The sequence below is a fragment of the Haplochromis burtoni genome, unplaced genomic scaffold (genome assembly GCF_018398535.1).
Source record: "Haplochromis burtoni strain Fernald_Lab_line unplaced genomic scaffold, NCSU_Asbu1 Contig_223, whole genome shotgun sequence".
NCBI lineage: Eukaryota > Metazoa > Chordata > Actinopteri > Cichliformes > Cichlidae > Haplochromis > Haplochromis burtoni.
In genome coordinates, this window is record NW_024582584.1 from 986,337 (window position 1) to 1,000,790 (window position 14,454).

Below are 14,454 nucleotides of genomic sequence, written 5' to 3' on the forward strand. Positions count from 1 at the left end.
AGGGGAAACAGATCAGGGATAACAAGACAAAGGAATATAAGGCACAGGTGAGAAAAAACTACCAATGTAAAACAGGAAGTATCTAAATGGAGATGACAAATTAAAACATACAAACCTGACACAGCGGGGCACAGAGGGAAACTAGGACAAACAACAACAGACTATACAAACATGCCAAACAAGAATAAACAATGAACATTAAAGATTAACAAAGGCTCTTTAATTATTGCACTTGTCACTCAGTTATTTCTCAGAGCTCACGTCTCCTGCCAAGTTCATTGTTATAGCATTGTCAGCTGGGAAACAAAATAATTTCACATGTAAATACAGTGAAACACATGCATGGTGTTTGTGAGAGCATCGGCTGCACCACAGCAGACGCTCCAGCTGTGGGGAAAAGTTCAAACCACAGTTCACCTGCTGGAGAAACGTTTAATAGATGCATCAGTGGAAAACTTGACAGAAGCTAAACTTCCCCTGTTGAGTTTGCAGCTGAGGTAGACTGATAAAATGTCAGTGCCTCTGTGGCTTTCTTTGATATACTAATATTGTTGATATGGTTCGATCTGCTACGGCAAAGTCTGCGACTAGTGATGTTTTTATTCTCTGATGGGTTAATTAAGCATTTGATTTTCTTCTGCAAATCCCCGTCCTTTCTATTTGCACCTTTGTCAGATTGAAGTCAATGCTTTCATCTCTTTGTCATGTTTCTCTGTGAACACTGTGTATTTAGCGAATAGCTCTTAGCCAACAATCAACCACAATAATAAAAGCACCGGCAGATGAAGTGAATACTTCTGATCATCTTTTGAAGGACGTAGTTCTGCGGGGGAACCCCTAACATTCATGTGGATGGTAGTTTAACAGGCACTGCCTACCTCAGCAATGCAGCCAAACAGCACACCTTTATGGGGCATTCCTCAGTCACAGGAGAGTGCACCCTACCAGGAAAACAAAGGCTAAAATCCAAGGATGTCATCTCATCTATCCAGCCTAACCACTGTATACTCTGTATGTCTTCTAATGTGCATTTTAGGACATGTTACCAACTTTTAGATCATACTGTCAGGGAGCTGGGTCCGTGACTCAGCATTTACAGTTAGGTTGTATTTTTGATTTCTTATGTTATATAGAAAGAATTTGAAGTTCTGGTGTTATTATTAGTTAGTCAGTGTTACCATCCATGCTCCCTGGTTTATTTGTCATGTTTCCTGTCCATTCTGTCATGTGTTTCATGTGTGTGTGTGTCCATGTTGTCAAGCTTGTGTGTCATGTCTACGTTCTATTATGTTTCCTGTTATATTTTGAAAGTCTTGTGTTCCCATGGTCAGTGTGTTTAGGTCAGGTTTTGTTATTTGGGTTACATGTGCTGGAAGACTGAGTCAGCTGAGTGCCAGAGTTTCTTCTCAATCAAATACAATTCAAAAACGCATTAAAGAGCTCTGTCTGTGAAAAAGCATTTTTTAAAGCAAACTATTCTGCATGCTAGGTGAAAAAAATGTGACAATTAATGTGACAGAAAATCCATTTTAATGTGACGGGGAATTTACCACTTAGACAGTCTGACCATTAGGGATTTTACAGGCTGAGTAAAAAAGGGGAAAAATACATAGTTTCAAGTTAATGCCAAAATACGCTTTATCAGAAATGTCATACAAATAGCACAAACTGAAGCACTTCCTCTGGGGTGAGTAAAGACCTTGAATGAGGCTTACCAGGGCAACAGGGACCATAGAAGGGGGATTTGGCACATGCGCACAACACACACTAAAACCGAGCACCAACGTACTGCATAATAAAGGTCAAGCTATTACTGGTCAACAGCAGGCAGTCCTGTTCAGCAAAGAGGAAAAATGAAAGCGTGTAAAATTACTGTCAGCTGGATTTAGTTAATGTCAGCTTGGCTTAATATTCATGATACTCAACTATTATGATGAAAGCAACAAAAATATTTGGACTTCAACCAATATACAAGCTTGTTGGGGCCCTAACAAAACATCTGCATGGGGGCTCCAGCATTGGTTGGTCCAACCATTGTTTAATGTAGAGGCTAAGCCTATGCTTGTAGCCACTGAGGTGTTTAGTGGCCAGTTTGACGCGATGCCACTGTTATGAATGAAAACCCAATAACTCAAGTGTTGCTTATCCTGTCAGCTTAAGCATGCATTGCTCACCATTGATTGCATTTGCTGTTCCACAGTTCACCTTAATATCCAACATTATCCAACATAAATCACAACAGCACAGCGGTCACAAACTGTTTGGTCCCTCCAAACAACAATAGAATAGAATAGAATAGCTTTTTATTGTCACTGTTACAAGAACAATGAAAGGCAGTTTGGCATTTCTCCACGTGTGTGAAGTACACAATAGCGTAAGTATTTACACAATAACAGACAAATTTACATTTACACAAGAAGATATGTAAAAGTTATACATACACCTGCAAACATACACGCACATACACAAATATATATATATGTGTGTATATATACATATATGCATCCGTACATGCCTACACACACATATTTCCACATACACGCTTACATCTATATACATACACATACATGCCATCTAAGTAGCAGGTGCATTGAGAGGTGCAGTGTGATCAGTGAGTGTCCAGGGTGCGAGAGGTCTTTGATGATGATGCTGGCTTTCTGCTGAAGTCTGCCAGTATAGATGTCTCTGAGGGGGGTTAGTGAGGTGCCGATTGCCCGCTCTGCTGCCCTCATCACCCGCTGCAGTTTCCTCTTGTCCTCCACGGTGCAGCAGTTGAACCAGAGTATGCAGCAGTAAGTCAGAAGGCTCTCGATGGTGGAGCGGTAGAAGTTTACTAGCAGTCTTTGGGGTAATTGGGCCTGACGTAGTTTCCTGAGGAAGTACAGCCTTTGTTGTGCTTTCCCTACCTGGTGGGAGATGTTTGTGGACCAGGTAAGGTCGGCCGAGATGTGGACTCCGAGGAACTTAAAGCTTTCTACCCTTTCTACCTCCTCCCCATCAATGTAGAAGGTAGAGTGCCCAGATCGCTTTGTTCTTCTGCAGTCGATTACATCTCCTTGGTCTTGGCTGTGTTCAGATGCAGGTTGTTGTCGTCACACCATTGGTTCAGATGCTGAACCTGCTCTCTGTAGGCTGAATCATTGTCGATCAGTCCTATGATGGTGGTGTCATCAGCAAATTTTATAATGGTGTTACTGGTGTGGATTGGTGAACAGTCATGGGCGAAAAGTGAGTATAATTACACCCTAATTAAATCGAATTAAATCGAATTAAATCACCCTAATTAAATCCTTAAATACAACCTTTACAAACACAAAAAGCAAAACTTAGCGACACACATAAGGTAATAAACAGACCATGTATAAAACACACATATACAAATATATTAAAAGTGTTGTTAGTCTGTCTTAGTTCCAGCTGTGTTCCCACCTTCTGCCCATCCTCTCGTTATCCTGTGTGTATTTTAGTCCTTGGTCTCTTTCCCTGGACTCTGTAGTTTCCATGTTATCTAGTTTCCAGTACCCAGTTTCTTCCTTGTTAGAGTTTTTATTATTTTATTTTATTTTTATTTAGTTTGAGTTTCCAAGTTGAGCAATAAAGCTGGCTTCTTAAGTTCATTCCGTTGTCTCAGAGGCCATATCTGACACCAAGTGCCACTAACCCATCCTCTCTTACCTGGCAGTCCTCAGGTCCACTGCTTGCTTGCCTGCCTTGTCTGGTGGAAAACCTCTGACATGAGAAACACAGAGAATCCACAAAATAAACTTGGCACACAATGACAAGCTGTGTAGATCCAAGGAGAAGCAGCAATGGCCACATTAAAAAAACAAAGCTGTTATTGTGCAAATTTCAAGTAGAACCAGACAAAACTAACTCTGTGTAATGAAGCAACCTGTGAAACCAGATTGAGGAAAGAGTAACAAAGCAACACCAGCCAAAGAAAGACAAAATAAAAATGAAATACTTCTACTTCTTCTTCTACTTCTACACTACTGTGCTTAAAATGTCATGGGTGCAACCACAAGCCAGCCATAGTATGTCGGTGAACGCACTTGTTACAACACCTCAGGCACTTGTGACAGACAGAGACTTAAATAAATAAACAAATAACTTTATCACAGCTGAAGGGCTGCCTGTCTGCTTCAGCTGGGAAAAGGCCAGTGTTGTGCTTTTTTAACCTTTTTTTTAGTCTTTGTTTATATAGGTAAACAGACTTTAGGCAACATGATTTATAGTTACATATAAAATAATGACCTACATATTTTATCTATATTATAATAAATCCAGTTGATTTTGACTGTTTGCAGTAACTTTATAGAATTATAATATTTTCTTTGCTGCGTTTTTTTTGCCCGACCTCTCCAAAAAACCCAGACATTTTAAATGTTAATGAGACATTTAACCTAGAAAAATAAAGATATATAAAAGTCACTTGCCAAAAAGTGACTGCAGTATTTACTTTGTGATGGGAATATTTTTTCTGGCTGATCACAGGGAGCACACCAGCTCTGGGACAAGCAAATTAGGCGAATGAGTGAGGGAGGGGGAAACCTACCTGATTATAGCCCAGAGAAATGCTTCTCAGTAACTCACAGGTGAGCAAGCTCCAGCAAACAGTGAGGTGAACAAAATGGACATGTGACCTGATCGACTATGGTAAGTTAAAAAAAAAAACTAAAGAAGTCTTTCAAACATCCAGTAACTATAGATTTGATAGATTTGTTTTTGGTGACCATCTTTATTACCACTAAAGTCACATGGTGTGGGTAAAGGTTGAAGAGAGCTATTAACACTCAGCTGCAGCACAGATGAGCATTAATAAAGGAGCATTAAAATTCGGCTGTCGTACACTGACATGTCTTTCACTTTATATTGTTAATTGACGCTGAGCCTGAGCTCCTATCTGTTTGTTTGCATCTCTGCACTGTGTGTATTTCAGTGCGTGTGAGTGTATGCTGGCCAGAGGTGACAGTGTGTTTCCTGTGAACTGACAGGGAGTTCGTCATCTCTCTTTGTAAATTTGTCACTTCTCTTCGTAAGCCGCATGAACTCAGCTCTGTCTGGAGAACAGTACAAAGGCGGGTGAGTAAACCCAACATTTTTGGCTCTTTGATGAGGTACTTGACAGGTCGTCATTTTGAGTTATGGCCAGCTGCCCTCCTGTTTTCCGAGCAGCCGCATTGCTCCTGATTCTCTGAAGACACATTGCACAGCCCTTCAAATAACACTGTTTGTGTGTGTGTGTGTGTGTGGACAAAATTCAAGGTGAGAACTTATGCTTTACGGGCGCTTAAAGGATTTTGTTGTAGAGGTGCTAACACAGGTTTTAGTCTGGAAGGACGCAAGGGAAAACACATAGCGACTGTCCTTGATTGAGTGGGGAATTATTCCGTCCATTAAGATACTAGAAGAGCACCAACTGATGTCAGTGCAATGTTTCTTTTGATTTTGACTTACACACGTCTGTTTTCCCAGCTCGTTAATCATTTCATCTGAACACACTGGAGTACTTCTAACCTTTTGTTTCTTCATCTCTTCTTAGGTTTGTCTACGATGGAGGCTACGGCCAAGTTTGACTTTGAAGCTAAAGCGGAGGATGACCTGAGCTTCAAAAGAGGAGACTGTTTGAAAGTAAGGATCACACACACACAGAGACATGCAAACACTTCCTTGGTTTGTTTTTAGCAACATCGCTTTTCACAAAAGTCATAAAAAGTTGTCAGCATACAAAAACATTCAAATGACCGATTTTATATATATGTTGAGTATAAAGCAGAGTATTTCCATGTAGATTAGTGTTTTATCACTCTTGTGTAACAATGGTGCACTGTACTATTCTCTGAAGCGCTCTTCAGCTCTCTGTGCAGCCAACCACGACTGCATCCTGCTGCTTAAGTCCGAGTTTCCTTCCTGTTTACATTGCCATTGCAACAAAATCTTTATATCTTCTTGACAGAATCACAAAGTAAAATCATATAGCAGAGGTGAACGCACAGATAACATCAAACTAGCAGACAAACAGCTACAATGACTCGATGCAGCTTTCACACATCGCTTTTGTTAACTCAGCACCTTGCTGAAGCATTAGTTCATGTATATACACCTGCAAACTTAATTTGGGTGCTTTATTGTTATAATACGTTTCAAACTATGTGAACAATGGAAAAACATTTCGATGTTGTTCCGGTGTAAACCTCTCAGAAAAGCTGTTAAAAGTGAGGTCTCCTGTAAAAAGGTGTTGGTTTTTGTAACCCGCTGCAGGGCGAGCTAATTTTATTTGTGCACTGCAGCATTTAGCTCATGTAAATCCACTGCACCCGGCATTAAAACACTTCCATCGGTGTATTGGTGTATAGCAGGTGGATATACACAAAAGGTATACAAGGAAATGGATCAGCAAAAACTCAGCCTCTAAATAACTCTCACAAACACCCACAGCTATCTCACACAGGCAAACCACAACACACACACACACAGAACTAATCATAACTGAGAGAAAAAATATTCTCAGTTTCTACAGTGTAGGCCATCTGGTACTTTGGCCTAGAAAATGGCTTAAAAGGATCCATCTATATCTATATCTATATCTATAAACACTACTATAAAGCTTTACTGGAACACTTGAACATTACAGTAAAACACAAAGTCTCTACATAATCATGCATCTTCAGGGTAACTTAAAGCACGGTTAGTGCACGTGACAGTGACAACCAATACACTTGAAGAAGTAACAAGACAGCCCCCAAATAAAATGGTTTTGCAGGCGATTTCTCCGTAGATCCCCTGAATTTTCCTAGAGTTTTGCCTTTTTATTCGTTTCCTTGTCACTGCTGATAGCACCAGACAACACCTGCAGCACATTCAGGTTGTACATGTAGTCTGACTCTTACAGAAGGGAAGTGTTGCTGTGTCTTCCAGCACAGTCTCAGGAGTGTAGAAGGAGATACAAGGAGACAGGCTGTTACACGAGGACAGTGTTGGACAAGTTACTTGAAAAAAGTAATTAGTTACTAATTACTGATTACTTATCCAAGAGGGTAATCCTGTTACTTTACTGATTATTTATTTTCCAAAGTAATTAGTTACGTTATTACTTAGTTACTTTAAAAAAACATGATACACAACCTGAACATGTTATAAAGCAATAGACCTTTCAGACCAATTCTATTTTTTCTATATAGTCCATGATATAAAATTGAATCAAATAAATGTCTCCTTTTAAAACTTTTTTATTAGTTTAATCTTTAAATTTATGCACATTGCATCAAGCAATGTGCATAAAAATATGCATGTAAATATTCCAGCATATAAGATAAAACAATGTTTTGTGTTTACACTCACTTTTTCCAACAGACTCAATTAAAACACAACAAAAAATAAACAAAATCGAAGATTCAGCCGCACTGAGTCCTGTTGCTCTTAAATCTATTTTCACCTGTTTAGCAGCAGTGGGGCGGGTGGAGGCTGCAGCGATCATGTCAGTGGGGGGATCTGGGGGTTTCTCTGGGAATTTCACATTCCCATGGCGGCTTGCTAGGTACTTGCTCTGATTTGAAGTTAAATTTTTTGCTGTAGAAAAGTTTTTTCCCACACAGAGTGTACAGCTAATGTTAATGTTTTTGTCACTTTTTACAGAATCAAACTCAAAGTAATGTCAGTACTTCCAAGCTTTAAACGCTGCATGGTTGTTCTCTCTCACACACTCCATATAATCCATTGTTGATCTGTTGCTGCCACAGACGTCACATGCTCGTATGTCATTTTCATGAGACACTCTCACAAACAAAATCATGATTAAGTAATGCATGCAATAGTAATCCCTTACTTTACTCGTTAATAGGATTACAGTTACTGCCCATCTCTGCACAGGAAGATCTGAATAGGGTCACAGAAGGGCATCAGCCCAGCAGTACGACCCTTATGTGCTCCTTTCTGTGAGGCGCAACAGGAGGACAGTAGTGTTTTTTGATACGGGCAACATGGGCGGTTGCCCGGGGTGGCATCGTGGTGGGTGCGGCATCATGGGCGGCACCGATCGGTGTTCTCACTGCCATTTGCGCGGAGTAAGGACGCCCTCCGTTTGTGAGGAGCTGCTGAAGTCAAAGTAAACTTTATTGTCATCTCCGCTATATACAGTAAGTATATAGAGAGACGAGATGACGAGGCTTCAGTTACAGCAGTGCAAGTAAAGAAAAAATAAATATAAGAAGAGTAAGAAAATAAATATACACTTTAGGACCAGGGGTAAAGGGATCAATAAGAATTTAAAGTTTATAATTTACAGTTTGATGATTTAAAGTCTCACACACAACCTGTCGGTAGGGGAGGGGGACCGGCTGCTTCCAAATAGAGCATATTTCATTCATAATGTTGTAAATCCAAGCCCATTATGTATTCATGATTTGAATCCTGGGTTGTGCAAAATCCCAAAAATAAACCCTAGACAAAGTGAATCTGGGAACTAAGGTGTAGGTCCATTAGGTTATGTTGTGGTGATCCTCGGGTTGGGGGATGGGTGTTCATACTGGATTGCAAAATTAAAACCAATGGAAGACGGAAAAGAAAAGTTCAAAGCCATCAGGTTTTCAGTTTAGAAAAAAGAGAAAAGAAGACGAGGAGAAATTAGCAAAAGATACAGGTAAGCAGATGTGTCACTGGATAATGGCAGGTCATCCTGAAACAATCAGAATCATATTAAGAATATTTTATTAATCCCTAAGGAAATTATGTGGGTTACAGTTGCTCCAAGAAGAAATGGTAAAAGTAGTAACAGTAACAGACTAAACTCCAAACAACACATTATGTTACAGATTTTACACATTTAAGAAATTAGCACTAATATATCAGATCACTCAATTATAAATATCAATTCAAATGTCAACTGGTTGTTGACATTTGAATAAATGTCAACAACCAGTGTTTCCCAGCAGAATCATTAATGTTCACATCACCTGTCAGTGAATTTAAGCTTGTGGCTGATTGGTGGACATGTGTGCATGCTGATGCACAGAGATCAGGCATTGCTCCGGGTGGGAGTGGCTGTTTCACCATTTTAACATACTTCATTTTGGCATAATTAGAGTTATTATTTTTTATTTTATACTATGTGGCTTTTGTATGTTTGTCATATTAATTTTATCATTAAGTAAATTAGTTTAAATGTTTAATAATAGACAATATGTGAAAATGTTTCTGATCACTTTTTTTATTTTTCCCCCCAAAATACAAATTATTCAAATTGTTATGTATTTAATGTACCTAATAAGGTCATAATAAAATAATGCGATATTTAGAATCCCTATATATTATTCCCTATTGCCTGTGTGTTGTCAATACTAACAATGGCAGTAAAAAACATAGATTTCAACAGCTTTATGGAGAATTATTATTACTTTGACCTTCAGACCAATCTATTAGCCTTAAAGGAAAGGTCAGAGGTCAAATCCTTATATCGTACTTTCTATATGTTGGCAATAAACACCACTTGTAATAATCATAGTGTTTTTAAGTAATAAGACTTTTTGTTTATTTTTGACCAATAAATCATGATGCTGGCCTCACAGACAGATTTTAATGGATCGTTAACATGATCTGACTGTTTTCATGTATGTGTGTTGTGTGATTGTGTAAATTAGATTCTGCAAACATCTGGGAACTGGTACAGAGCAGAGCACAACGGAGCTATGGGCTTTGTCCCAAAAAACTATATCGACATTCACATCCCCAGGTAAAACCATGTTTTCATATGGGTTTTTTTTCCCAAATTAACCTCCTTCTAGCTTCTGTATTTACGTATTTACACCTGTTAATAATTTCAAAGTACTGACTATGTAGCTGACTTACATTTACTTATTTTGCTTACTTACTTTGGCATGTGATCACTTTATCCTATATTGTTTCTTGCCTGCAAATTATGCATTTTTACCACCTCAGCTCCTTCAGCACCATCAGGTTTTGTGTCACTGCTTGAACTTTATGTTTCCTGCTCCCCATCTCCTACGTCTGTTCTCCCCTGTCTCCTTAATAACTCCAGCTGGTATCAGGAAAACACCAGTCGCACTGACGCCCAGGAGATACTGATGTCACAGCCCGTGGGGGCCTTTCTCATACGAAGCAGCCGAAAACCAGCTCCAGGCGACTTCTCCATCTCTGTCAGGTGCATTTAGCATGTTTGAGTTTGCAGGTTATCTTTACCCCACTAACTAAAAATCGTGTATTCAGACTGATTAATCTATGTGCCTAACAACTGCTAACAGCTAGACTATTAACATTTGCAATTCTGTGCCAACTCTACACGTTTACTGTTCTTCCATTTCACAAACATTATATATATCTAACAGTGTGCAGTGTAGTTTAAAAGAGGCAAATGTTTCTTCAAATGGAGTCACACAGGGTCACTGTGAGGGGGAGCGTCGCCCACTGGTGGTGCCTTTCATGTAGGAATGTAGTGACTCAGCCTTTGTCTGGGGTTTCCACAGAGCTCCTATCTTTCCAGTTTTTGGAGAAATACCTCACATATTTAACACGCCTTCTCCCCTTTGCAAGACATGACATGTAGTCTTGTATTTAGGGTGAAGAAATTACAGTAGACATGAATGGCTCGCTTTTGTCTATAGTGATTATCATGTTGGCTTCCAGTACAGCAATTTACACAGTGTGTGTGTGTGTGTGTTTATTTTTTGTCCCGCACCTTTATTTTGCTTTGCATGTGCACTGCTCACCATTTAATTTTGTTCTTCTCGGAATTCTTTTTTTGTCGGTGTTTCTCACCGTCACACAGTTGTGGGCAAGAGTAAGTATGAATATGTGCTAATTAAGAGTCAACCACTTCCTTCAGACGATTCACTTTCGTTCTTTCTCTAAAACTTACCTGCTTGCAGCAGTCTGATATTGATGAGCTAATCTTTTAAGGTCCAGACCGATACTACTAAAATGATGAATACCTGAGGCATTCAAATTTTATATTGAAACAAAACTTGTCTTTAAGGTCTTTTTTGTATAGGTTGATCAATGTTTTCTCTTTCACTGCACTGTTGAGTGCTGATGCAATATAGTAGCAGCATATATTTGTGTGTGTGTGTGCGTGTGTGTGAGTGCGAGTGTGTCAGCGTGTGTGTGTGTGCATGCATGCATGTCTGTGCTCTAAATTGTTAATCAGACAACAGCGAACCCTCTGAGCAAATGATTGAATATTTAATTTTGAAATAAATTCTTTATGTAACTATTATAATTATAATTACAATTATAAAGATGTTTCATCTTTTAGATTTGCATACATTGTTTTATTCACCTCATCTACCTGTCTCCCTCTGTGTGGCTAGTTGCTGCAATGAGATAGTGGCTGTTTGTTTGAGGACAAAAGAAAAAAAATACTCTGGCCTAATTACAAAGTAGTAGTTTCCTTTATGTGTGAGGGACACTCACCAGCTGCTGGATAAGTTTTAACTAGCTGATACCAGGTTGAAATTTTGCCTTCTGAATGGACAAAGTGTTGGAAACATTCAAAGTTTTTCACTTACACTGACACAATAGCACAGTTGCTGTACATTTCTTGGCTGCACTTCCATGATGTGAATCTCCCTTTCCACCACTTGCCAAAGATGCTCTGCTAGGTTGAACTCTGGTGACTGTGGAGGCCATTTTAGTACAGTGAACGCACTGTCATGTTCAAGAAACCAGTGCGTGATGATTTCATGGCGTGTTATTCTGCTTGAAGCACTCGTCAGAAAATGGGTACACTATGGTCATAAAAGGATGGATATGGTCAGGAACAATACTCAGACAGGCTGCCTGGTGTGGTCTTCTGCTGCTGTAGCCCATATGTTTCATGGTTTAATGACTTCTGTGCTCAGAGACATTCTGGTCATAAGTGGTTATTTGAGTTACTGTTGCCTTCCTAATAGCTTGGAGCTCCTCTCCACCCAGAGAACAGCAGCTCACTGGATTCTTTCTCTTTTTCAGAACATTTTCTGTAAATGCTAGAGATGCACACCAACGATCATGCCATGTTCAAAGTGACATAAATCCCATTTCTTCCCCATTCTGATCCTCAGAACAGCAGCAGGTTGTTTTAATCATGTCTAATTGCTTAAATACTTTCTGCTGCGGCACTGTGATTGACTGAAAAGATACTTGTACTAATGAGCAGATGAATAGGAGTACCTAATAAAATGGCTGGTGAGGGTATAACAGCACAATGTCTCACATTTTTTTAAGGATGGAACAAACATAAGTAGTCATTGTAGTCATCAATTAAGTCATTGTAGTACATGGAATGAAATACGGAAATGCAGATAAAAAGGATCCTACTTTTCATCTTATACCCTTTTAGACATCCAGCAGATGTTCAGCACTTCAGGGTGATGCGTGACAGCAGAGGGCAGTACTACCTGTGGTCAGAAAAGTTTCCCTCACTCAATCAGCTGGTGGAATACTATAAAAAAAAATCCATCTCCAAACAGAGTCTACTATTGCTCAAAGAGACGCAAAAAGAGGTAAGGGCTAAAGATTGAAACCTGCCTGAAAACGTATACAGTCATTGTGTCATTATTAGTGCTGTCACTATCTGGTGCTGTCAGTGGATTTAACAGGAGTCACAGAATGACAAGGTAGCCATAAGGGAAACGCTAACGTGACTTGTTTATGCCCCAACAGGAAAGAGGAGACTCAAATAAGCTTCTACCTCCTCATCCTATTTTTCCACGTTCTGACCGTGCGCCTTCTCCAGCACCACGACAGGTACACAACTCTGTGCGTAAGTCTGTGGTTACACTGATGACTGTGGACTTGCGATCTGTGAAATGTGTGTAAGATACAGTGTCTCCCTGTCCATATAGACTGTGTGACTGTACAGTTTCAGTTTCAGGCATGCATGCACAACTTTTAGTCAGAGTAGTTAAGTCTTTGACCTTTGATTTGCTGTACACTTTTATGTAAATGCCAACTTCTAAGGAGCCTAGAATAACAATTATAATAAGCCCCAGTGGGCATTTTTAAATTACATTTGGCTCTTCTTTGCCCAAATTCAGACAGGTCTGTCTCTTTAAATCTCTGCACATAGTAAATAAAACTTTGAAAATTGGGCTGAAAATTAGCCAGTGACAGTGAGCTGATAACATATAGAGTACTGATAAGTTTCTATCTTCCTCTGTTGTATCTAGCGCAAAACCTCCCACACAACGCAGGTCAGAGCCCTTTACGATTTCAAGGCAGAAGAGGCGGACGAGCTGGAGTTCAGTGCAGGGGATATCATTGAGGTTTTGGAGGTCTCTGACCAGACCTGGTGGAAAGGTCAGTTAAGGGGCAAAAAAGGCCTTTTCCCCTCCAACTACACCAAACCCATCTGAGAGGACGGCCCACAGGCAAACATCTGTAAAACTACTGCAACTTTTTTAGTCAAACATCTAATGCTGGTTTTGTTTGTGTTTTTGAGATTAAATTTCAAACTTAGAGCAACTCAAAACTGCTAGCAGGAAAAGGCTCACCAATACACCAAGCATGCGAGACTTTAATTTTCATCATGTCAAGGATAGCGTTCATGTTTGTCATTGACAAGACATAAAAAGCCCAAGTCAAGATAAAAACATGTTTTTTTCTGTTTTTTAATGAAAAAGTATTTCATGTATACCTAATGCTATTATTTCTGAGAGAAATCATCCATTTACAAATGCATTTTACGCATGATAAGTGTCACCGCATGAATGCTACTCTGTAAACTTTTTTTTGTCAGCCTTATGATTAAGTTTGTTGTACTTTTTGATCACATCGTGGTGTTGGATTCCTAACAAGGCCCACGTTTTAGTACTGTAATTTATGAACTTTTGAAGTTGTTGCTGATTGCTCAGACTCCACACAACAAAAAGGTATTGTGCAGACATATCATAAGTAAACCATCCAGAGGGTTCAGTCATGTGTGTGTCCATGTCTGAAAAGTAATAAAAGCATTTTAGGACACTCTGAAGTCTAAAAGTAAAAGTTATTGTGTGTCATGTCCCATATACTAATAATAAAGCAGATCTATATTCCAGTATTTCAGTATTCGGTTGTGACCAGAGTATTTTAAGAACAACACAAATGTGTTTTAGACATTCTCAAAATAGACCCTAGAAGTTGTTTCACTTTATTTAGGGCATATGACACTGCTTATCTTGTTTGGCCCACATATAAAGTGCGTGTTTGTTCGGTTTATTACCTGGGCTGACCTTATCAAGGCTGCTAAGAAAGAAAAGAAAACTCCCAGTAGCTTCAGAGTACGTGTTTCTATAGCTCTCGGGACAAACGTGTGCTGCATTCAATGTCTGTGTGTAATTTGGTCAATCTGACTGAAAGCAGAAATCTTTTCATTCTCATTTTTAAATTTAAAAATGTATATTATTAATCATATTCATTTCTAAGACTCTCTGGATGTGTTTTGGCATGATTTGGGCCTCCACAATGAAAATTCCAAAACGAAAG

General features: G+C 39.3%; 1 protein-coding gene across 2 annotated transcripts; it reads left to right on the forward strand.

Annotated features, from left to right (window-relative positions):
* The first annotated feature begins 4,954 nt into the window (after window positions 1-4,954).
* On the forward strand, window positions 4,955-14,284 carry grap2b (GRB2 related adaptor protein 2b). Of its 2 annotated transcripts, none has more exons than XM_005936823.3 (7): window positions 4,955-5,082; window positions 5,543-5,631; window positions 9,636-9,727; window positions 10,034-10,156; window positions 12,332-12,494; window positions 12,655-12,738; window positions 13,161-14,108. In XM_005936823.3, exons 2-7 carry the CDS (start codon window positions 5,554-5,556, stop codon window positions 13,344-13,346), a joined length of 726 nt encoding a protein of 241 aa, XP_005936885.1. In that variant the 5' UTR covers window positions 4,955-5,082; window positions 5,543-5,553; the 3' UTR covers window positions 13,347-14,108. The 2 variants fall into 2 exon arrangements, with proteins under 2 accessions (XP_005936885.1, XP_014193735.1); XM_014338249.2 differs by lacking the exon at window positions 4,955-5,082 and adding an exon at window positions 5,103-5,265 and having other exon boundaries at window positions 13,161-14,284.
* Window positions 14,285-14,454: the final 170 nt, after the last annotated feature.

What these genes read in the sequence shown, in the direction of transcription:
- grap2b (XM_005936823.3), top strand. Translation starts at nt 5,554, where the DNA reads ATGGAGGCTACGGCCAAGTTTGACTTTGAAGCTAAAGCGGAGGATGAC. An exon ending in GACTTCTCCATCTCTGTCAG is followed by an intron (nt 10,157 to 12,331) that starts GTGCATTTAGCA and finishes ATACCCTTTTAG; the next exon opens with ACATCCAGCAGATGTTCAGC. An exon ending in TCAAAGAGACGCAAAAAGAG is followed by an intron (nt 12,495 to 12,654) that starts GTAAGGGCTAAA and finishes ATGCCCCAACAG; the next exon opens with GAAAGAGGAGACTCAAATAA.